We start from the raw sequence: 25,426 nt of genomic DNA, 5'->3' as shown, positions 1-25,426 counted from the left end.
ATTTCCTAAATATTGTAAATATTTTAAATTTTTTTATTTGTTTTGATTTTATTTATTTTATTAAAATTAGATTTGATTTGATTTTATTAGAGATTTACTCTTTTAAAAAAAGAAAGTTGTTGTTTTTATATTATTTTCTTTTCTTTACGTTATTTATTTTAGTTTTTTTTTTTTTTTTGGATTTACGTAACTGTTATTTATTTGTTTTAATTATATTTTAGTTTAGTTTTTTTTTAGGATTAGTTTACGTAGTTTTATTTAGATTTAAGTAACTGTTATTTATTTGTTTTAATTATATTTTATTACTAGTTTTAGTTTTTATTTCTACGTTAGCTAGTTAGTTAGAATATTGGTTAGTTGTTTACCATTATAGTTTTCAGTTTTATTTTTTTAGCTTTATTTTATTTATTTTTTAGTATTTTTTTAAGTACGTTATTTCTTGTTTTTAGTGTTTTCTTTTATTCTGTTTTTAGTTTTTATTTTATCTATATTTTTTTTTAAATTTTTTTGTTATTTTTCTCTTAAAGTCATTTTAGTGTTTTATTTTTGTTTTTGTTTTATTTTTATTTTATTTTACATATTTTATTTTTATTTTTATCTTCAAATTTATTTTGAATTTATTTTATTTTATTCTTTTTAAAAAAAAAAAGTACTCTGTTTTTTTTTCTCCACTAATATGTTCTAAGAAGAAAGCAACATGGCACAAGAACAAGCACCACCTCCTAGGAGAACACTTGGAGATTATGTCATGTACCAAGGACCAAGGCATTTTTCTAGTATCGCAATACCTGCTACCGCTAAGGCCTTGGAAATAAATCCCAATTTTCTCACTCTCATCAATACCCATCAATTCACAACAATGGAACATGAGGATCCATATTCACATTTGGACACATTTTATGAATTGGTGGGAACAATGGGTTTTCAATTCGCTGATATTAAAATTGTTTATATGCGCTTGTTTCCTTTTTCATTGGCAGAAAATGCTAAAGATTGGCTCAGATCCCTTCCAAATCAGAGTCTCACTAGCTGGAAGGATGTAGAGGAAAAATTTCTGCAAAGATTTTTTACAATCTTTAGCTACATCAAAGCAAAGTCTGAAATTTTTGTGTTCAGACAAGGAGCAGATGAATCATTCTGTGAGACATGGGAAAGATTTAAAATGATGCTTAGAAAATGCCCAAATCATGGGTTTGAAGATATTGCTCAACTGAGCATATTCCTAAATGGTCTCAGATCTGACATAAAGATGCTCCTAGATGCTGCAGCTGGTGGCACAACGATGACCCTTGATGTAGAACAAGCGACAATAATTATTGATGCATTGGCATCAACTGATTATAAAGCCCAACATGATGGACAAGATCTTAATAATAAAGGGTTGTTAGAAGATGCATTCTTGGCTAAAAATAAGATTCTGACACAGCAGATTGAGCAACTAACTGCACAAATGGCTAAATTGCCCCAACAATTATATGTTGTTCATTCATCTCAAAGTCAGAGTAAGTCAATCAGGTGTGATTTTTGCGGAGGTGTTCATCCTAATGGTCATTGTTTTTATCAGAACAATTCACCTGAAGCTGATGATCCATCCATGCTTGAAAGAATGAGTAAGTTGAAGACGCCCTGACAAAGATTGTGAGCGCGCAAGACAATATTGTGAGAGCGCAGGACAATAATATGGCCATGATTAAAAGTATAGATATCCAGATGGGACAACTAACCAAACAAATTGCAGAGGAACAAAATGGCTAGTTTTAAGTCAATATCCAAACCAATTCAAAAGAGCATTGCGATAATGTAGTGGCTGAAAAAGAAGAAAAAGATGAGACAAAGGGGAAGAGAGATGAGAAAGAGAGAAGTGAGGAGGAAAAAATAAAGACGAAAAGTGAAAATAAGGAGAGAGGAGTTCTTGAAAAAGATTTATCATATCCTCATTCTCCTTCAAAAAAAGAGAAGGAAAGAAAATTCTTTGATAAATTGCTCCCTAAAAATTATTTTGCAGGAAATTTGAAGCAAGATTCAACATTTGAAAGATTTCGAAAGAATAGGAGCTATATTGAAGAAAGAAATATAGAGCTGGAGGATAGATACAATGTCATTATTAAAAAAGGCTTGCCTCAAAAATTCAAGGACCCAGGGAGTTTTAACCTTCCCGTGTCTATAGGTGCTTTATTAGTAGCCAATGCTTTATTGGATTTGGGAGCAAGCGTAAATATAATTCTTTTGGCAATGTTGAAGAAAATAGGTGATTTGGAGATTAAACCCACTAAGATGACTTTAAAGTTAGTTGATCAAGTAACCAAGTATCCATATGGTGTGGTTGAAGATGTTCTCGTCAAGGTGGATAAATTCACATTCCCTGTGGATTTTGTTGTGATGGACATGAAAAAAGATGAGGAGGTTCCCTTGATACTTGGATTACCCTTTATGAAGACTGCTAGAATCATAGTTGATGTCGACAAAGGAGAACTTCAAGTTAGAACTCAAGATGAGGAGGTAACTTTAAATCTTTTTTATGGTCTTAAAAATTTTAATGCAAGGGAAGAATGTGTATAGAAGGATGGATCAAAGAGATATTCCACCTTGAAATAAACAGGCGTCAAGCTAGATGACGTTAAACGAGCGCTTACTGGGAGGCAACCCAGTCCACATTTTAGTTTTATATTGTTACCTTTGTTTATTTAATTTTAAAAAATAAAAAAATATCCTGTATGCCTTCTAATCATTTTGCAGGTTATGTATTTTGACCTGGGGACAAGTTCTATTATTCAAGGGGGCAAATCCAACAAATGAAGCAAGACTATAAATAAAGATTTTAACAAAAAGCTGGATGACTTCTTAAGAAGAGATGATTGAGCAAAAATATGGTTTTATCTTTCTAATTATCTTTTCTTTTCAATTATTTGAATTTTTATTTTCTGTTTAGTTTTTATTTATTTTATTTTATTTTATTTTATTTTTCGGTTATTTTGTTTTTTGTTTATTTGCTTATTTTTTTTAGTTTGTTTTAATTGCTTATTTTGTATTTTGAATAAATTTTTTGTTTTTGTTAGTTTGTTAGTTTTAGGTTTTGAATTATCTTTCTTGAATAAATTTTAGTTTTAATTTGTTTGTTTTCTAGTTTATTTTTCTCAAATAAAAAAAAAACTAGAATATTAATTTTGAATTGTGGAAAAAAGAATTTGTGTTTAGATATTAAATAGTGAGATGCATTAGACACAGGTTAGAAAAGAAAATATGATTGAATTCCTATTCAAATGTAGTTAAAATTATGATACATGAAAATTTAACAAGATGATTGATTAGGACAGATAATGACAAGACAAAAAGGAATGAGACCATTTAAACCAAGTGAGTGTGTGAATCTTAAACAGTTTTGAGAGTTTTACTGATGAATTGACATTTGTGGTTACTTAATTTTTATTTTTGTTGCATCATAAAAGAGCATGAAGATGATTGAGGCATTTGTTTGTGTTAATTAGGAGCCAGGGCCAAAAAGCCAACCTTTATATTAGAATTCCATTTTTTATATATATCCCCTTTGGGCCAAGAAATTTTTTGTTAATATTGCACCTTAACCTTTATTGATATAATTTCCTACCCTTTAGCATGTTTAAGGAAGGAGAACATACATGCAATACATTTAGAAAAGGGAATGGTTGGTTCTGATTTTGAAAGTTCAAAAAGTTGAAAATAGGAAGAATCTTTTCCTATTATTGAGAACAAAAAAAAAACAAAAAAGAAAGAAAAACAGAAGAAGAAAAAGAAATAGAAAAGAAAGATAGAAAAAATTTCATGAAAATCATGAAAAGAAAGAAAATGAGGTAAAAGGTGACATCGAAAGAAAGTGGTAATTAGATAACATATATGTTCTCTATAATTGAATTGTAGGTATGTTCTTCTTCTTTAAGATGTGCATTTTGTCATCTAAGAAAAACCAATATTTTTTGGAAGCCCAGCCTCATTACAACCCTGGAAAAGACCTCATGATTAATGTTTCTAATATGTTTGTGATTTGAAGATGAAATGAAAAGCAACCATGATTTGTTATGATTCAGTGAAAATAGAGAGAAACACTTACCTGTGAGCATATGAGAAAATATTTCTTGATGAATTGTCATTTGTTTGTTTTGATTTGATCTTGGAAGTTGATTGTGTCTATATTTTTCTATATTTGAATTTGGAAGCATCATAAGTTTCTAATTTGATCTGTTGTTTAGTGAATTAAGCTGTTTGATATTTAAATTCAAATATATTCATTTACTTTGCTTGAAGACAAGCAAGATTCTAAGTTGGGGAGGGTGATAAGTGCCTAATTTCAGTAATATTTCATATTAAAATATCAGCACTTATGAGGATTTATTGCTAATTTACATATAAAATAATTCCTAATTTATGAATTTATACCTTTTTATATTTTTTATGATCTTTATTTGAATAAGAGTATTTTATTCCCAAATTTGGTGTTAATTGCAGATTTCTAAGGAAGATTGGAGATTTTGATTTAAGATGAATGATTTGAGCTAAAAAGATAAAGATAGAAGGTCCCGGAATGGAAAAAGATGCAAAGAAAGATTGGGCTTTTTTTCTGTTTTATCATTTAGCCCATTAGCGCGACACAAGAAGCAACCTAACCCTAGAAAACTAGGATAAATAGAGGGCTAGAGGCTCAATTGTAGTGTGTCAGATTGGGAGGAAAACACCATAGAGTGAATTGTAACCCAATTGGAAGAATGGAAGGTGATAGAAGTATGTGTGGCTAATTCTACCCTTTGGGATTGAGAGTAATCTGCTCAAACTCTTATGTATTGAGGTGATATTTTATATATTAATATTCAGTTCTTGATTGATTATTGGTATTGTTGTTTTACTTTTAATTTTCCGTGACAAATTGAGAATCTTAAATCTGACCAGGAGGTATTTTTAGGGTTCGGACCTAAACAACAATACTTAACATATTTGAGTGTTAGGAATAGACTTGAAATGTTAATTGCTATTAAACATCTGAGCTTCGTTCTAAGTTGTTCTTATAATTATGTGAGGGATCGATAGTTAGGGGACATTCTTAAGGATTTTATATGCGAGGAATCGATATAAATGATTTTTATACGGGCATCAATTTCAATCTAAGAAATTAATATTGACATGCTAATCAAAATACTTGAGAGTGAGAGAGATGGAACTAATCCTTATTTTTCCAATTGAAACAACTAATTTTTTGTTTGTTTTCTTATTGATCAGTGTCAACACAATTAATTCAAAACTGTTTTAATTGTTCTGTTTTGATATTTAGCGATTATTGTACTCGATAATTTACTGTTCCTTGTGGGATCGATATCTGTCCTTAGGGATCATTATTACTTTTGACAAACGCGGTGCACTTGCCGTCAAATGTCATCAAGTTTTTGATCGCTAGGGATGACTCTTGGACGGCCGCCTCGGGCACGGCGACTACTGTTGGGATTGTCCGGTTGAACTCGTCGGTTGGTGGCGACCCGGCATGGACAGGCGCTCGCCTCGGAGGAGGAGCCGACATCTCACCCGGTGGACGGAAGGTTCGAGCGATGTTGCCGCTCTCCCTAACCCTCTTTTTGGGGTTCTTGGAAGATGACCCCACTCGGATAGTAGTAACAACTGGAGGGGGCCAGTGTCGGCCGCCCCCCTCTTCTCCTTCAACTTGTCTTTGAATGTCGTCAACATGCCGACCGCCTGCGGTATCTCTCTCTTCGTGATAACTGCAACAAAAATAAAACCTTAGTCACAAACGTAAAAGTAACTACCGAAGGACTAAAGGTTCAAAACGTACCCTCAAAGGCTACTTCACGATCGGTCTCTGTGTACAATGACATCAGTGGCCGAGCGGGGAGCTTCCTTAGAAGGCTATCAAATAACGCATAAACCTCCCGCTCGCCTTGCTTGGATTGACCGGAAGTGGCCAATCCTTTATTTTGGTGGGATTCCTCGTCCAAAACAAAGGAAACCTTGAACGACCGGCCGCGTAAAAAAAGGGAGACATTTCATCCGTCTCCACGAATACCTTAAAGAACTTCTCTTTAAAGTTCTTATAAGAGGCCGTGAAAACTTTGAATAAGACGCTACCTACCCGGCTGACCAAGGAGTGTCAACCGACCAGCTCAGATGGATGGGAGGCGTAAAAATGAAGAAAGCATGATGATAGAGGATGCACCCCGAACGTCCCGCAATGCGAAAAGCTTGCACGGCCGCCCACGTGTTCAGGTGCAACTGACTTAACGCCACGTTGAGTGCCTGAGCAGAAGGACGCCCACCGTGAGCGTGTTGAAAGGAAGCGACACGTGCAAGTCTGAAAAGAGACAACTATACATGAAGAAAAAGGGGGGTTCGGTAGATGACCGCCCCCTGTACACCCGGTTGTCCAGAGAATAAGGACCGAACGACAACAAGGACTTCTCGGCCGAAGCCTTCAAGACAGGAACCTTATCCAAAAATTCAGCTAGTGAGACGTCCGTATGGAACTCAAACGCGATCTCGCACACCTTGGGATCGACCCAGGCAGGGCCCTCATGGGGTCTCGGTTGCTCAGATGAGATCGACCAGTCTGACGCGTTACCAGTGTCATCACCCCTGACTTCCTCCACCTGCGGGGAAATGGCTTGAATTGCCCCGACCGAGATAGCTTTGCTGGAAGAGGAAGTGGAAGAAGAAGAGGACGAAGAAGAGGAAGAAAACGAGCAACAAAGGAGATCGGGAAGAGGAGACCGAGCAGGAGAATAAGATGTAGCATGCGAGCGGCTAGACATGACTAACCTCAAGACGAACGAGGAAGGCAACAAAGATCGCTTGGATTTATTCGGGTGTCGGAGCTCAATGAATATCAGAACGCATGAGAAGCTACTGTTCCCAGTCCCTATTTATAGTCTGAAGATGTCTCGGAATCCCAAACGTAAGATCTCAACCGTTGGATCTGCTTGATCCAACGACCCACATCGTTTGGCGCCCAAAAAACTACTCATAAAAGCAAGTCATATCATCCGCTCAGGCGTCGCTTCCAGTCACCTCACTCATCATTACACCACCGACCGAATCCCAACTATCAGACTCTTCGGCTATACCAGCTCTCGAGCCTGGGAGGCAAGTGTACCGATACGACCGGACGACTCAGTGACTCGGCCAGCACTCGGACTAGCTAACCACCTAACCATGATGAGAGGGTCACATGACATCACGTGACAGACCGACCCTTGGCGATGAGCCAAGGGTTGACTAAGTTAGCAGGGTTAATCCATAGTTAAGGGTTGTTTAGTGCAACCCTAAACATGAACCAACCTCCTAATCCGGCCCACCAATGAAGGTCCATTAAGGTAATATAAATAGCACGCATTTCAAGGAGAAAGGTACGTCATTATCTACAGTAATCTGACACCCGAGTGCTAACACCTCGACTGACTTGAGCATTGAAGTGCCTTCTGTAGGTACCATCCCCGTCTGTGGAGCCAGACGATCGAGAGGAGGAAGGCGTAGTAGGAATCTTGGAGCATCAGTGACCGACCGAAGGTAGAAGCAGGAGCAATCGTTCTCTTGGTCTCAAACCCGTTCGAGAACAGATACAATTTTAATTATATCACTTCTATTTTAATTTTTTTTAAGTTCTTTACAAAATTAAATTAAAACAAAAGATATAAAATGGTATATTACAATTGATAATATGCTTAAAAAAAAGTCTACAAATATTTTCATTGAAACAAAAGTCTATAAACGTTTTGATAATGAACGATTCGTAAAAACGCGTTTTTTTAAAATAAGCATTCTAACTTGAATTATTATCTTGAATAAGTACATTTTTACGAGTAATTTTTTTTTTAATTTTTTTTTCAAATATGCTTGAATGTGAACACATTTACAAATTTACTTTAACCCTTCTCTCAATTTGTCATTTTTCTCTCGACTCTTGGTTTAAATCTCTGAACTTTTAAAAATATCAATATGTAAATGTAATTTTACATCTCAATACAAATATTTATTATAAATCTAAAATATGATTTATACATTGAAAAAGAGTTGTTGACCGGGTTAAACTAGGGGTGGCAAAGTGGGGTGGGTCATGCGAGTCGGCCCGCGGCCCGCTGAAAAAAATGCGGGACAGGTTGCTTATTTCAACCTGCTGGCCCGCTTAGGCTCGTCCCGCATAACCTGCAACCCGCGCGAGTTAAGTGTGGGGCGGGGTAGATTGGCCCGTATAACCCACAAAACTTTAACATGTAGAAATTTTTTTCTGCACCTCCATATTTTCTTCATGTAACCTCATATTTCACATTCCGAAAATTTTAATAACATCTTACTACGTATGTCTCGTGAAAATAATATTATGAGATCATTTACCTAATGCATCTAAATAAAAAATCTCAAAAATTTTATTTTAAAATATATATATTTCTTATGCGGGCTGGCCCGCGAGCCCATCCTTATACGGGACGAGCTAGAAATATCAGTTCACACATTCTATGCGAGCCAAGTACGGGGCGGGCCTATGTGGCGCGAGCCAGCCCACATTGCCACCCCTAGGCTAAATGTGGCCCTTTCCCTGTTGCATTCGAACAATTGGGCATTTATCCGAGGCTTTAGCATTTTTTGTTCCCAGCTCGACATTTAGCCGACTATGGAAGTATTCTTTTATTCTTTTTCGAACTCAAAAAATTTGGTCGGCAGCTATGTGCCTCCTTGAATGGTATTCCTGGGAGGGGTTTGCTTACTCTATTTCAATCATTCTACAAAACTTTTAAAGGTCGATTTATAAAAGTTCATGCCTCAGGAGATCCCACCCTCACTTCCAGAGTGCTCAGTGCCTTGAAGAAATGTCCCCGAGAGAACGAGTTATCTGCGAATTTCTAGAGAACCTCAATGTTGTCTTTTACATGTCAACGCTTTTGACGAAAGAATACATTTCGGGTTCTCTCCCTTTATTGGTATACACCTATTTCATCCTCAGCTTTTAAAAGATGTTTTGATTCATGAACTTTGAACTAGCTTCTTTTTTTTTTTTTTTTTTGCAGAGAACATGCTTTCTTCGATCAGCAAAACCAAGTTGACTGAACGCGCAAAGCGAATGACTGCGGCCAAGGATTCTTTGGTGCCCAAGGAAAAACCCCGAACTGGTCTCATACGCGTTTAGTGTGAACGAGACGAGCACACAACTTTTGGGCCTGTCTTTAGGAGAAAGAGATCAGTGGCTGCGAATCCCTCTGAGCACTCACACTCGGATGGCCGAGCTCCTAACCATGATGCTCTAACAATCCAAGAGTGTGAAGTTGTAGAAAGTTCAAAAGGGAAAAGTTTGTGGGATCCGAGCTTTGACATCTCGGCTCACAGTAAATCATGTTTCCTGTTGGACGAGGATAGAGCAAGGCTGAAGATTTATTATGTAGATTGACTCTGCCACTATTCTAAAAGCCTTCTTGGCCAAGAAATTGCCTTGACATGCTGGTTTATGTCAAGGCAGAGGAGCGAAAGAAGACCAAAAACAAGAAAGCTCAACAGATTGTCGAACTCCAACAGGAGATCGAGCGCCTTCGTGCCAAGGTCACTAAGGTTGACGGTTTGCGCTTGGATTTGGCTTGCAAAACTCAAGAAGGGCTTGTATTATCTAAGGAGAAATTTGATTTAGCTAGTAAGATTGAGAATTTAGAGAAGAGATAATTCGTAAAGAAAACAAGTTCTCAAAGACGATGGACACTTTGAAAGAAGACGCGACCCGATCATACATCGTCGGCTTAAAAGCCGCCCTGGAACAGCTGCTCTTGTCCACTCCATGGTGGACTTCTTCGAGTTGAGCCCATGTAAATCAATAGTGGATGGGAAACTCATTGGGGACTCCTACTTTCTAAAATTATGAACAATATTTTCACCTTTATGCGTATATTTGAGGTTTGAACCTAGACGATATTTGGGATCATAATCGTTTTGTGTATCTTAAGCTTGTGACTTCCTTTTAATTATGCCCTTTTATCGCATCAATAGTTTCGCTTATAAACATATAAATGAATGTTGTATTCTAAAAATGACTTACAAAGTAAATTTGCTTACACACTAAGCGTAGCATGGTTAATGATGGAGATCAAGCTCAAGAGGAAATAGAAGCCGAAGATCAAGGACAAAAGAAGGTAGAGGCCGAAGTTGAAGAAGCTCAAGGAGACACTACCTTACCTCAAAGGCTTACAAGGAGCAAGTTTAAGGAATTAGGAAGTAGTGGTAGATTGTTTTCTCTTTTTATAGTGTCTCTTGTATAAAAAGTAGAATGTTTAAATACATAGTCTTTGGGAAGGTGCTTAGAGGGAAACATTAGATACCTCTTTTGTAAAAGCATCTTTAGGCTTTAGCTTAGAAAATTCTAGAAGCTTAGGCATTAGTTTAAGAGGGGCGGTAGCTTAGGAGACTCTTGAGTAGCTTAGGATACAAGCTTTGTAAGCTAATAACCGGCCCTTGCTCCTATAAAAAGAGGGTTTAGGTCCTTCATAATTCAGAATTGATATTTGAAGTAACAAAACTCTCCCAAAGTGGTGATTGAGTGTAGTGAGAACTTGCCTTCTGCTCTTCCTAGTCTCATCTTGAGAGCCTTGGTTCCCTCAAGTGGCGGCAATTCACACTTATCTTGGAGCATTCACACTTCAAGTGGCGTGTTCATCAACCAAGAACTACAACCACATAAGTCATCTTTCTTCTTCATCTACTCATTCCATTTTCGTGCCTATTTGAATTCCTAAACATGTTTTAGGTTTCTTTCTTGCTTTCTATTCGGTGTTCTTGTTTAGTTTTATGTTTCAATCGGTTCATCTTCTTCCTTCCTAGCTTTTGTTCGGTGCATTTCATTTGTGAAGCTTTTCAATCGGTTCCTTTCATTTCTTTAGCAATTTAATCGGTTCATTTGCTTTCCTTCATCTTTTAATCGGTTCAATTGACAAGAAATGGAACTTCCATGTGAGTTTGGTGTTTCGTGCAAGTTTTGGTGAGTTCTTGAAACATAGAACATTGATCCATTTCTATAAAAGTGCCTCTTCATTCTCCAACTCAATTTGATTCCATAAAATGTCAAAGAATCATCTATATCTAGCTATTGGAATCATATCAGTTAAGAAGATTACGAATTGCTTACCTGAGTTTGGATTAAGCGCCCAAGGTGACGGGGATATCTCATAGTAACAAGTTAGGTCGTTGATGGGTGGCCCCTTCAAGGTTAGCTAAGTTGCTTGTCTTGCACTATTAGTCAGTTTGATGCATATAGTAGATATGTTACTGAGTTAGTTTGACCTTAAGGTTTGGCTAAAATGGTGTGTACATATCGATGTCGACGTCCCCGAGTTAGTCCAACCTTAGGGTTCGGTTAAACGGTGTGTATATGTTGATGACGACGTCCCCGAGTTAGTCCGACCTTAAGGATCGGCTATTCGAGGTGTATATGTTGATGACGACGTCCCCGAGTTAGTCCGACCTTAGGGTTTGGCTAATCGGGGTGTATATGTTGATGATGACATCCCCAAGTTACTCAATACTTCTATGATCTTGTAAAGTATAAAAGTTTGGTGTTGTACTGCCTTTTACTTGCTAGCTATGATAGGACATTGACATAATCATTTGTCATTCTTGACGCAAGAGTTATGGAGAATTTGTCAAAGTGTTTGATCTTTGTTGTATATATCTCTTTTTTTTTCTTTTGCCATAAAGTTAAAATCAAATTATACACTATGAATAATAATGTTTACTGGAACAATGATTGTAGACCGTGAACTAGTACAACAGGTAAATTCTCAGGAAAGAGAGGTGGGACACCAATGGACGTGCTTAAATACCAAGTCTTTCCATGCCAAAAATTTCCTAGACATGTATTACTACGCTCTATATCTAGTAACGAGAATAATTTCTCTCAGGTAAGAGATCATGATAATGATGATGATGAAGCGACAACTTAGTTTCTACTGGAACAATGATTGTAGACCATACATCTATTAAATTTATGAGTGATCTCACATAAAATTTGTTTAACCTCATTATTTGGCTCACATCTCAACAATTATAATTAAATATTTTTGCCACCATCATAAATAATAAATAATCATTTATTTTATAATTCAAATATATATGTTATTTTCATAATAATATGATAACATATTTTAATAATAATAATTATATTTTTTTTTATCTTTAGAATAATATCATAATAGATTTAAATGATAATTAATTATTTATGTTATCTTCAAAATAACATGATTACAAAGTTAAATATATTTGTTATTTTCATTATAAAATGATAACATATTTAAATAATAAAAATTACAATTATTATCTTTAGAATAATATCACAACATACTTAAATGATAATAACCATTTATGTTATCTTTAGAATAATATGATAATAGATTTGAACAATAAAAAATATATTTCTTATTTTCAGAATAATATCACAATAGATTTAAATGATAAAAATCATTTATGTTATCTTCAGAATAATATGATAACAAATTTAAATAATAACAAATATATTTGTTATCTTCATAATAATATAACAACAGACTTCAATGATAATGATTACTTATGTTATCTTCATAATAATATGATAACAGATTTAAATATAAAAATTATATTTAATATCTTCAGAATAATAACACAACAAACTTGAATTATAAAAATATTTATGTTATCTTTGGAATAATATGATAACATATTTAAATAATAACAATTATATTTTTTATCTTTAGAACATACTTAAATGATAAAAATAATTTATGTTATCTTCAGAGTAATATGATAACAGAAAACATATTTGTTATTTTTATATTAATATGATAACAGATTTAAATAATAACAATTATATTTGTTATTTTCAGAATAATATTACAACAGACTTAAATGATAAAAATTATTTATGTTATCTTCAAAATAATATGATAACAAAATATATATATATGTTATTTTCATAATAATATGATAACAAATTTAAAAATAACAATTATATTTGTTATCTTCATAATAATATCACAACATATTTAAATGATAACAATCATTTGTGTTATGTTTAGAATAATATGATAACAAATTTAAATATATATGTGATTTTCAAAATAATATGAAAACAAATTTAAAATATCACAGCAGATTGAAATGAATTATCATTTATGTTATATTCAGGATAATATGATAACAAATTTAAAATATCACAACAGATTTAAATGATAATGATCATTTATGTCACGGGTAGTTAGTGGGATCGGTTTTGTCTTCCCCACGGGTAGGTGCCAAATGTTCTTGCCGGTTGACCTGGATTAGGTCTTGGTGGTGGATTTTGGGCCAACTTTTCTTTTATGCTATTGCTGTTTTGAGATGCTTGAAATTCGTAGTGAGGGGACTTCCATCTGTTGACAAGACTCCGACGATCAAGTCAGTGAGAGCATATAATTATGAGTATAATGAGTAGTGTATGGAATGACACTTCCCTTTGTTAAGAGTCTTGAGACCCTTTTATAGTACTCGTAGATCCTCCATTTAGGAGTTAACAACCATAAAGATATGTTGTTAATATATGCCCTTTATTTTAGGGGTATTGATAGAGCATTATCTCTAATTGTTTATTTTCATCGAATTTTAGAGTAAATATTTGTGCATAGCTGATTCAGTTATTCATTTAGTTGTTTTTATTTTAATTGCCTTTTTAATATGTCTTGCAAGCTGTTTGGGTCGACTACTTGACACATCATTGGGCCTATTATTGTTTTCGGCCGAGTTAAGTATTTTTCCTTTATAGACTAGGCGGGTCAGGGTAGTGTGCTTAAGTGCTCCGGTTGGGCCCCGATCACGTCCGACCAGTACAGTAATAAAAAGTCAAAAATACAAACATACATCACCATTGTCTTAAAGAAAGGAGGAAAACGAATTTATTTTGCTCTGTATACCCATGAGTAAGTCCATATTCATTAAATAAGTTTTACTAAATTATTGAAATAAGAGAAACTAAGTGATTTGTTATATAGGCGTCACTGACAACTATTGATCATATCTATTCAATATCATGCTGCTACATGGTTTTGCTCCTTGCATAAGAAATATCCTAACTATTTTGAACACATTTTCATTGGATTAAAATCATTGGATTTCTTGTTTCCATACCTATCTTTGTTGTTGTCTTTGTTGCAGTTTCTCTTTAGGAATTTGCTGAACTTTCTTGACAGCAAGCTAAGGTTTTCCTCATCACTGGAATCTTGTTTCCCTTTGTGCTTGGATGCTTTTAAGGCTATGCTCCTTGTGTGCTTATCTTCACTCTCTTGAACATTGAGTCTATTCATCTCTAGCTCATGTTCCCTAAGTTTTCCAAACAAAGAAGCAACACTTAATGATGTTAGATCTTTAGATTCGGAAATAGCAGTTACCTTTGGTTGCCATGCTCTATCAAGACATTTCAAGATCTGGATGTTCAACTCTTCTTTATCAAAGGTCTTGTCAAGGCTCATAAGGTGATTGATGATGTGCGTGAATCTTTTCTGCACCTCAGCAATTGTTTCTCCTTTAAGCATTCTAAACATCTCATACTCTTGGATTAGAGCATGCTTTCTAGCTCTTTTCACCTCATTTGTTCCTTCATGAGTGACTTCCAAGGTGTCCCACATTTCTTTTGATGATTTGCATTGCGAGACCCTGAAAAACTCATCAGAATTTAAAGCAGAGGTTATAATATTTTTGGCAATGCAATCGAATTTGGCCTTTTTGCTTTCTGCATCAGTCCATTGAGACCATGGTTTCTCAATGACAGATCCATCCTTTTCAAACTTTGGGACAAAAGGACCATTTTCAATTGCATCCCAAATTCCTTTGTCAAGAGATTCCATAAATATTTTCATTCTTACTTTTCAAAATTGGTAGTTCAAACCACAAAACAGAGGTGGTCTATTAATTGAAGCACCTTCCCCAAAAGGTAGTCTATCAGCCATTAAAAAAGATTTTTAGGATCAACTTGAATAACTTTCAAGAACCAAGCTCTTGATGCCAATTGTTAGAATGGATGGCTTTAAACTAGAGGGGGGGTGAATTGTTTAAAAAGAATTTTTGTAAACTTTTTAAACAAGAATGAATTTATCTCAGGAAACTATTGATAAGAAATTCAGTTTACTAAAAACAGCAAGCAAAAGCTGCAGTACCAGAAAAAACAATCAGTTGTTTCACAGAAAAAATCGGTTGTTTATACCAGCAAACAACAAATAAAACTGAATTTAAAGAGTTAGAGATAGAGAGATTGTACACAGATGTTTATACTGGTTCACTCCAAACCCAGAGCTACATCCAGTCTTCTCAGAAACACTGAGTAAATTCACTAAGCAATCACACCTTGATTACTTACACAACAACCAAGAGAATGACCTTGAACACCTCAAGAAACACACTCTCCTTGGTCAACACACGTACACCAAGATTGTTGATCTTGATCCCCTCAAGAACACACAGTCAATCTTAGCAAACACAGAAACGAAACTTGTTTCACAGCGTACAAGGATTACACTTGTTACAAAAGATAATCTGAAATCAATACAAGCAGAATCCTATTCCACAAACTTTGATCAATCACAAACTCTTAGCAATCTCAGCTCTTTGAAAAACTCAAAAACTCTTAGCAAAAACTTGTCAAAGATTGTTTCTCAAATCTGTTATTCTGAATTTATTCAAAGATGTAGTTTGTTATCAAATCTTAACAAACTCTTAAATTGCATTAAAAGATTGGTCAAAGCATTTAATGACTGAAGCGTAAGCAGTTAAATCATTTAAAGCTCAGTCAAAGATAAAACAGTTTTTCTGTTATGGTCCCAAAACAAACAATCGGTTGTTTCCTCAAATCAATCGGTTGTTTTGGTTCTTAACAGTTCAACCATTTGAAAAACAGTTTTCAATCTTTTTCTCAAAACACCTAAGTATAAACAATCGGTTGTTTTAACTTAGTTTGAAAACATTTTACTTTCACAAAGATTGAGAATGCCTATGCTTTAGATTTAATCAAAGGGTGGATTACAACACTCAAACTACCCCAGAACTATACTAAACAAGCACAACAACACCAAGCACAGCCAAGGCTTCAACATCCTTCAAAGGGTTTGGATTCTTCAAAGCTTGAACACCACTTGGTTCAACAGTAATCATCCATTGATACCAAATTCAACAGCCCAAGCAACATCTAGTAGCAATGTGTTGAAGTTGTGAGAGGCATCCATGACTTTAATGTTAAATTGATGTCCACAACTTCACTTAACCTCGATCATCTTTTCTAATTAAAGTCGTGTCACATGTACACAGTTTCAATGTAATTTTTTAATCAAAATCATTCTAACATAATACAACTTTGACTTTGAATTTCCCCGACCTTGAAATCATCTTTATTGATGATGACTTTTTTTGTGTCATGTCCCAATTATCTATTCTCACCATTACTAAGTCAAATTACACCATTTTTATATAAAAAAAAAACAACACAATTGATATAAATCTAAAAATGCATAACAAATAGTTAAAAAATTCTAAAATAATGCTAAAAGTAACAAGTATGATAAAAAATATAAAAATTGTAAATTTCTTATCTATGCTCGGTTTGTTTATGTGTATTTATTGTGAACGAAGAAAGATTTGCAGGATAATTTGTGTTTGTTTTCACAAATTGGCAAAGATTTGCGAGCGAAGAAATGAACAGATTGGTTGGATTGTGTTCTTTGCATATAAGGAAAGAAACCTTACAAAAGAGAGGAGAAAGACCCCTAATATTTATTTTTCCTACTTTGCCCATAGTTCATTTTTTTTATTTTTAAAACATAACCAAATTTTAAAAAGATAAATAAATTTACATAATATTCAATTTTAAAAATAAATTTATGAATATAAAAATATAAATATTTTATTATATGTATTTATAATAAAAATAAATATTTGTTTACATCAAATATTTTAATTAACTCAAATATTAACAAAAATATCTTATATTTTATTATTTAAATATTTTAAAGATAAGGATAAATTTGTAAATTTATATTTTACATATTTTAAAAAAATTAAAAATTTCATTACCTTATCACTTACAAACTTCAACAAACTTTTTTCATAAATTCAGTTTAACATATCTTAATCCAAACAATCCACTTTCTTTACATATTCTTCTTAAATCATTTCAAAGTCAATCTTTCAAATCTTATCCTCAATCCAAACACAACCTAACCTAAGTGTAATTAACCTAAGTGTAATTTATCTATCTCAACGAAGTCACTTAATAATCACATTGACAAATATTTAGTCTCCGTTAAGAAATTAATACGGTGAGAAATTCAAATATTACAAGTTACAACAACCATATGAAAAAGTTACAAAATATATCTATAAAAAAGAAACATGTAAATATATATATTTTTATTTTAAATTGATTTCCTGACGAGGTGGTGTAACAGAATAATGTAGATTCCCAATAAACACAGTGCACAGATCTCTAGAAATAAAAATGTAGTAGCATGATAAGACGAAGATGGAATTGATGAATGAATATAAAAAAGAGGAATTGGTCCCTTTGTATAATTGCTCTTTCCACTGTCCAGCTGGAAATGCTGTCACAAAAGCAAAAAGGACAATAAAGTAAAGCACATATCCCACTCCAATTTTAAAACCACTCATGAATCAAGGAATGTTGTTACCCTAATCCTTTTTTGGTAACTCACCAATTTTATTACTCTACATTGTTCTTTGCAACACATTCTATGTAATATTAAAATACCATTTGATTATTAACTAATGTGGTATTCTTAGCATATCTAAATTGTTGTTTGCTAGAGCCACAAATTTTATTGAAATTTGCAAATTATGTGTTATTTGATATAAATTTTTCTCATTGTTTCTGAAAAAGTATGTTCACGATTTTTAAGTGAAGAAAAAGTATATATTCATTGTAAGACACATAATGTCGAAAATTAAGTTTATAAGATTGTATTATATTTATTATGAATGAGTATAAGAAGTTAGAAAAAAGTAGCATAAATAAAAAATAATGATGGAACCCCTCCATGTTTGAAGGGATGGGGGACCCAACGGTGAAAGGGGAAAGCACGAGAATTTTATGCTCATACAGCCGGTGACAACTGTTGAATTAAGACCCTCCAGCTGGATTTGTCCACGTGGCGACAATGTATTGGCGGGAATCTGGCATCATTCTTTTTAGAATCAGTGGTACTACACACTCCCTGTGAACAGCTTTTGACAGCTATCACTGCCACAGTAACGGCTATATTTTTTAATCTCGCATCAATCTATGTTTTGTAATTTTTCTTCATTCCTTGGAATTTGAAACCCTGAACGTGGCACGTGACATGGCACCGTTACGTGGAATGAATGAAAGAATGAGTGAACTGGGCTATAAATAACACTTAACACCCACAGGCCTCTCTCGTGAGTCCTCACAGAGAAAGCATTTTGAGTAGGAACTAGAAGCTTCACTTCACTCTGTTCATTGCTCAGTTGCATAGAATCTGACTCTTTTTTTGTTATTTTCTTTCGTCTTCGTGATTTTAAGGAACTCCTCTCAGTTACCACAATGTCCAAGATGTTGGGACTGTTTGTTGGTCTTTTGTTTGTGGGGTTGGCTGCCTCAGCCAAGTTTGATGAACTCTTCCAGCCCAGTTGGGCCATGGATCATTTCATCCATGAAGGAGAACTCCTCAAACTCAAACTTGACAACTATTCTGGTAATTAATCCAACACATTTCCCTAGTGTTCTTTCCTTTCAAGGCCTTTTCAGCTTAACATGTATGTATTTTGCGACATTACAGGTGCTGGATTTGGATCCAAGAGCAAGTACATGTTTGGGAAAGTGACCATCCAGCTCAAGCTTGTGGAGGGTGACTCTGCTGGAACTGTGACTGCATTCTATGTAAGTGGAAATTTTATCAAGTAAAATATAAGTTTTGAATCCGCAATTCAATTCCACGTTCTGTCCAATGCTTTGAGCGTTCATAAGTGCAGACAGACAGCTTTAGATCTGCGTGATGTATAGAGAAGAGTTTTAACCATCACTCACAAGAGCCATTAGTGTCACCTACCTAATTCATTTCGACCCGTGATTTTGCATACGTCCAACTTATTCTTGCATTTATTAATTGTCGCTGTCCCTGTCCCCGTTTTCGAGCCTCGATCTAATACTTTTAATGTAACTTTATCCTTCCACTATCTTATAAAATATGTTATATCGGTAAACTATATCTAGTTAATCTAGTTTAACATCTTAAATGTTTATATTTTTATGACCTGGATCAACATAATAATCATACGTAATTTATTCCACTTTGCATTGGCCATGACCTACACAAGGGACCGGACCGTGACATGTTTATGTCAATAATTGATGGCATCTTAAATGACCCAAGACATTGATCATTCATTTTTCATTTGTGTGATGCAGATGTCATCAGACGGTCCAACTCACAACGAATTTGATTTCGAGTTTCTGGGCAACACCACTGGGGAACCTTACTCGGTGCAAACGAACGTGTACGTGAACGGTGTTGGTAACAGGGAGCAGAGACTGAACCTGTGGTTCGACCCCACCAAGGAATTCCACACCTACTCCATCTTCTGGAACCAGCGCCAAGTTGTGTAAGTATTATATATATATGCCATCATCATTCCATTCGAGTTAATTAATTAAACAGTCATTATCGAAAGTATTCATAAGTTAGCAAATGCAGTGTTTAATGAACCTAGAGTCTTTACAAAACACGAAAAGCTGTCACGAAAATGCATGCTTTTGTCAGTTGAGCTAGTGCTATCAAAGCGTCATTATGTCCCCCTTGGGTCCCAACTATTTATAAAGACGAATTCCATGGTAAAAGCTAAAGCAAAAGGAATCTTACACAGTTAAAATTTTCATGAGAAATCATCAAGAAGTATTGAAGGAAAGACTTCATCTTGCATATATTTTTGAATGAATAGAAGATAAAAGTTGTGACATTGGGATGTGTGTTGTGAATGTTTAGATTCGAAGTGGATGGGACGCCAATAAGGGTGCATACAAATCTGGAACACAAAGGAATTCCGTTCCCAAAGGACCAAGCCATGGGTGTTTACAGCTCAATATGGAACGCAGATGATTGGGCCACCCAGGGTGGTCGTGTGAAGACAGATTGGAGCCACGCACCCTTCTTTGCCACCTACAAGGACTTCCAAATCGACGCGTGCGAGTGTCCCGTGCCAGTGTCCTCAGCCGGTACCGCCAAGAAATGTAGCAGTAGTGAGGATAAGAAGTATTGGTGGGACGAACCCACGATGTCGGAACTGAACCTGCACCAGAGCCACCAGCTTCTCTGGGTTAGGGCTAACCATATGGTCTATGACTACTGCACCGACACCGCTAGGTTCCCTGTCACACCTGCTGAGTGTGTCCATCATCGCCACCACTGAACACAACAAACTCTGAACATGTCCTTCATGTTTTACGTTGTAAAATATTGTTCTTAGCGTTATCTAATTATGTGAATTCTTTTATTCGGTTGCACATCTTATTCTTTCTTATTATTATCAACACGTTCTTCCATGCTCATTCTTTATTGGTGACGATTTGTTCCAAAGAAGGTTTAAGATATTAATTAGTGTGTTGTTATAGATAATAGTGAAAACAAAAATAATGATATAAAAATTATTTCAAGACAAAGAAAGTAGTTTATTTTTAATACATAACTTTTAAAAACTTTTTTTCAAGATTGAGATTACTTAAAGTATCTTTAATCATTCTCAAAATACAAAGTTTGTTTTACAGTACAAACAACTACTTTATACTTCTTAAAATAAAATATTATACGCAATAAATGTAAGTATCCACCTATTTTTAAATTCTAAACTTATCTGAATCGGTCTCGGGTACTGTGGATGTTTCACTCCCAAAATTACCTCACTACTACTCACATGATTTCATATTTAATTTAAATAAAATTAATTTTAGAAAATCGTTCCCTTATAATTTATGCAACATCGTGTTATTTTACACTTTCACGTCTTAATGGGCACAAATATTGCTTATGGTGTAAGGGTAGGTCCGAACTTGACAACGAACACGTGAAAAATATGCTGCTAACTGCAATTAACGTGTTTCGCCACAACATTAATGCCCATAACATTTTGCTTAGGTTATGTTTCCAAAAGTACTTTTTATATAAGACTTTTAAAGGAGAAAATCTAAAAAAATATATTCACAAAATAAAATAATATTTTATATAAACTTTTCTATAATTTATGGCGAAGTCAATTTTAGTTTTCATAATTTTCTCTATTTATATCCTAAATGTATTTGTTTCTAACGGAGTACTGCACCCGAAAAAAAGAAAACAAAAATGTATTGAATTTGGATATTGATTTATATGGAAAAGAAGATAAGGAAAGGTGTGAATACAATAAAATCATTCTCTCCCTCACAGCTCACAGGTTGAGAAAGTAGTTGAAAGTCACCTAGGCAGTTTTTTTTATTTGTGCATGTCACAATGTTTTTATAGAAAAAAATCAATTACGCGTTTCAAATGATTAATATTTTTTACATAATCAATTATCCCTTAAAAACATTATCACACATAATCCATTATAGCTAAATATAGCTTAAAAAAAATAAGAGATAATCGATTATCCTTTAAAAACATCATCACACATAATCAATTATGACATAATTTATTCTCTCTTAAAAACATCATCACACATAATCGATTATGACTGAAAAAATAAGGAGTAAAAGATTATTCCTTGAAAACATTATCACCTATAATCGATTATGGCTAAAAAAATATGGGATATTCGATTATCCCAGAGCCTTAATCGATTATCTCAGTGTTCCTTGTTTCTAGTTGTGATTTTCTGATAAATTATATGTGTGTTAAACATGTAAAGAAAATGATGATATAGAAAATAATTTTGTTTATTTAGTTGTATGCATGTCAAAATTGATGTTCAATGAATTGAAATTTTTTTTTTGTAAGTTAATACATATGTTAACAATGTGATTGTGTATGTAATTTGTGTTATAGAAATGGTTTTGATAAATACATTGCTTATTCAAATTTATATTCAAAATTTATAATTATTGAAAGTAATCTTATTGCTAAGACTAAACCCTAATGCTTAAGCTAATTATGACACTAATTCCAAAAGTAAACCCAAACCCTAACCCTAACTTTAATCTTTAGCCTAAATAGTGATCCTAATCATAACCATATCTCTTACTTGAATAGTAATCGTAACTCTAACCTGACCATGACTAAGCCCCTAAACCTACCTCAACCTACCTCAGCCATTAATATTAACCATAACTCTAGAACTAACCCTAACTCTTATTCAAATATTTTTAAAGACAAGAGTAAATTTGTAAACTTTCATTATATATATTTTTTTAAAATTAAAAATTCCCTCAACCATCACATCAATCCAAACTTCAATAAATTTTCCTCATAAATTTACTATATATACCTTAATCAAAACAATATTACTTTCTTCACAATTGCCTCTCAAATACACTCCCTCAAATCTTCACACATTCTCTCCCCAATCCAAACACAGAACTAGTTTAATTAGATTCTTACTATTTTTATTGAGAAATAAAATAAAATTGATAAAATGGAATTTTGTAAAAAAAAATAAAGAGGAATATGTTTAGCGGTAAGAAAATGGGATTGATACTATATTTTTTTTTTATTTTCCTTTATTTTTTATTTCTCATATATTTTTATCATTTTTTTTTATCTATTCTATTTACCAAATAGGGTCGTAAGCATATTAAGAGACCTCGTGTGTGGGGGACATGGAAAGCTCCTTTAGCTGTAGAGAGGCAATGATTGGATTATCCAATTAAAATTAATGATTATGGACCATCATGGATACTCTCTCTTTTTTTGAGTCCAAATGATTTAGTGGAGGGCCCTGATTTCATTAGCTATTGGAAAATACAAAATCAATGGAAGAGTTTGTTTAACACCTTTAGTTAAACATTATAAAATTAAAAGGAATATTTATTAAATAAGATATAAAAATAATAATATTTATAATGAATTTGAACTGGAAAATAAAGATGTATTTAGAAAGAGATTGAAGTGCATTGTAGAACTCGAACAACCAAATATTTTTTATCCCATTTCCCTCCTTTGTTCTTTTCCCATTTTTCGTAAAGTGCCCTCTAAATATCTCTTATAACTTACTTTTCTTCACCACTCAACACTCTTCTTAAAAAATACCATGGTTGAGACTACTCACCTAACAAAGGGCATCATAACTTTAATTGTTTATAATTATAGCTATAATTGCAATACACACAACGCTGTTTTCTTTACAAAATCCAAGCAATAGGGATAAAAAAAAGTTAGGTGGCCGTTTTGTGATCAGTGGTAAAATAAGATTAATTGAAAGTTATAAGAGTTGATAATATATGAAATTTTGAGTTCAAATTTTTAAAATAGTTATTCTTGAGAAAAAAAAATTATTTGCTATTTTTTTTTATCAGTAATAAATTAATAGAATAAATTGAACACTTTAGGGGTGTCTCAACCCTTATACATAAGTTACTCCTAGTTTAAGCAATCAACAAAGCAAAGCAAGATTAAGTGACACACCACTTAACTCAATAATCTTAAACTATTTAAACCGCTTCTACCCAAATAGAACTGGTTTTACAAAAATCAGCAAACCTTTTGATGGCTATCTAGCTACTAGAATTTTAACAATCTAAAAACTTGAAGTCTAGATAGCTCCCTACCCATTGCAGCAATACCAAACCTACTACCTTGTGTACTACATTTTATTGCCAAAGTGAGGCACGACCTCTGCTGCCAGTCTACTTCCAATAGCTAGAAAAAAATTCCGCACATCCTCATCTTTTAAGCACCAAGAGTTGGTCTACCAACCACACAAAACATGCATATACAAAAACTGCATAACGTTGACTAGCATTGACAACATTTGGACATGGGCTTACAGGTCAGATTTTTGCCTAGCAGATCCCTCAACAAACCTTTGTCTTGCTTGCTGCTGCAAAAATTAACCAGAACCCTTTTCTGCTTAATAAATCACTTCTACACCATCATCTTCCTTGTCCCTTCCTCAACGCCCTTCTTGTAACATATATATGACTCCACCACTAAGAGAATCATTATCCTTGCATCCCTACCATAAGACCTTTCCAACTAATAGACATAGATATACAGTTCTAACCAATAACTAATGCACAGAACAGGTAATCCAGATACATATGAAGTTAACGAAAAAACAAAGGATCCCATCCAGCACCTAACCCCACCCTAATACTACCCTTCTAATTTCAAACATATAACATGATAAAGAATCCAACCAGAGAACCCAACATGAAAAACATTCATCATATCTTTCAACCATAACCAAGCTTTGAATCACCTTTGTCGTGACTTCAGTTGGACCTGCAAACAAATAACAACTAGCTCTCTAAGAGCATTAGTAGCACTAATCTCATAAACATCACGATAAAAAAATTAAAAATAGTTTACAACTATAAATTACGAGACTTCCTCCTATTAAAACAAACCCCTCCTTCTTCATCTTCTCTTCCGAATAGATTTCAGACATTTCGTTATGCACCAAGTAAATTCAGCTAGATTACGTCCTCACCTTTAGTTGAGCCAAAGTGAAGATTTCTTATAGTTGCACCATCTTACGATGTGTGTTTATTCTTATCACTAGTGAAGAAAAGTTGTTCAATGATAACCTTAGAATACCGGTTTACAATCAAACATTGTTCATTAAAATGAATCTATAGACGGTGATTCATGGTAAAACCGTTGTCAATAGTTATGACCAAGCATATAGACAACGATTCAGGTCAACAATCGTCATTTATAGTTATGACTAAACACATAGATAGTTGTTCTTGTCAACAATCGTCGTCTATGAGTCTCACGTAGACTACGGTTATCATAAAACCACAATCTATTTTTTCGTATTTCAGCATAAACATCTGTTATTAGTAAGAACCATCGTCTATGTGTTTTTTATTTTATCCTTACCAGAACTCGTCTATCTTATCTTATGCTCTCATCACTTTTGTTTTCGTTCTCTCTCGCACTCTCATCTCCCTGTTGCCTTGCTCGCCTGCACTTTGCTTCCATTCCTCTATGTAAGTTCTTACTCTACTGTTCCATTGGTTGTATATTGTTCCTCCGTTGCTCATATTTGATGTTTTCAGGTTCTCCATTGTGCAGGACATATTCTTTACTACGTTTTGGTCTATCCCACATTGCTCATTTGCGCCGCTGCTGCCCACCACCCCTACTACCTCGTTGATCATGTTTTTAATATTGTTAAATATTTGTTATTTTTGTTTTTGGAATTATTATTATTTATGAGTACATTAATTTATAGATTACTAGAATAAAAAATTTAATAAGTAATTTTA

At 33.9% G+C, this 25,426-nt stretch overlaps 2 protein-coding genes and 1 pseudogene across 2 annotated transcripts; 2 read left to right on the top strand and 1 right to left on the bottom strand.

The window, feature by feature from the left end:
- Positions 1 to 697: 697 nt before the first annotated feature.
- Positions 698 to 2,796, top strand: LOC137834355 (uncharacterized). The gene is made up of 3 exons (XM_068642414.1): positions 698 to 1,610; positions 2,006 to 2,499; positions 2,737 to 2,796. The coding sequence occupies exons 1-3, from the start codon at positions 698 to 700 to the stop codon at positions 2,794 to 2,796; spliced, it is 1,467 nt and encodes a 488-aa protein (XP_068498515.1).
- On the bottom strand, positions 1,089 to 1,194 carry LOC137836286 (small nucleolar RNA R71; annotated as a pseudogene).
- Positions 2,797 to 18,316: 15,520 nt separating the features above from the next.
- Positions 18,317 to 20,527, top strand: LOC137835517 (xyloglucan endotransglucosylase protein 6-like). Its single transcript, XM_068644056.1, has 4 exons — positions 18,317 to 18,722; positions 18,807 to 18,907; positions 19,436 to 19,629; positions 20,010 to 20,527. The coding sequence occupies exons 1-4, from the start codon at positions 18,572 to 18,574 to the stop codon at positions 20,431 to 20,433; spliced, it is 870 nt and encodes a 289-aa protein (XP_068500157.1). The 5' UTR covers positions 18,317 to 18,571; the 3' UTR covers positions 20,434 to 20,527.
- Positions 20,528 to 25,426: the final 4,899 nt, after the last annotated feature.

This window comes from Phaseolus vulgaris, chromosome 5 (genome assembly GCF_000499845.2).
Source record: "Phaseolus vulgaris cultivar G19833 chromosome 5, P. vulgaris v2.0, whole genome shotgun sequence".
In the NCBI taxonomy this organism is placed as follows: Eukaryota; Viridiplantae; Streptophyta; class Magnoliopsida; order Fabales; family Fabaceae; genus Phaseolus; species Phaseolus vulgaris.
This window is presented reverse-complemented; position numbering and strand designations above follow the sequence as displayed.

What these genes read in the sequence shown, in the direction of transcription:
- LOC137834355 (XM_068642414.1), top strand. Translation starts at nt 698, where the DNA reads ATGGCACAAGAACAAGCACCACCTCCTAGGAGAACACTTGGAGATTAT. An exon ending in ATCCATGCTTGAAAGAATGA is followed by an intron (nt 1,611 to 2,005) that starts GTAAGTTGAAGA and finishes ATTATTTTGCAG; the next exon opens with GAAATTTGAAGCAAGATTCA. An exon ending in TTAGAACTCAAGATGAGGAG is followed by an intron (nt 2,500 to 2,736) that starts GTAACTTTAAAT and finishes ATCATTTTGCAG; the next exon opens with GTTATGTATTTTGACCTGGG.
- LOC137835517 (XM_068644056.1), top strand. Translation starts at nt 18,572, where the DNA reads ATGTCCAAGATGTTGGGACTGTTTGTTGGTCTTTTGTTTGTGGGGTTG. An exon ending in CAAACTTGACAACTATTCTG is followed by an intron (nt 18,723 to 18,806) that starts GTAATTAATCCA and finishes GCGACATTACAG; the next exon opens with GTGCTGGATTTGGATCCAAG. An exon ending in TGGAACCAGCGCCAAGTTGT is followed by an intron (nt 19,630 to 20,009) that starts GTAAGTATTATA and finishes GTGAATGTTTAG; the next exon opens with ATTCGAAGTGGATGGGACGC.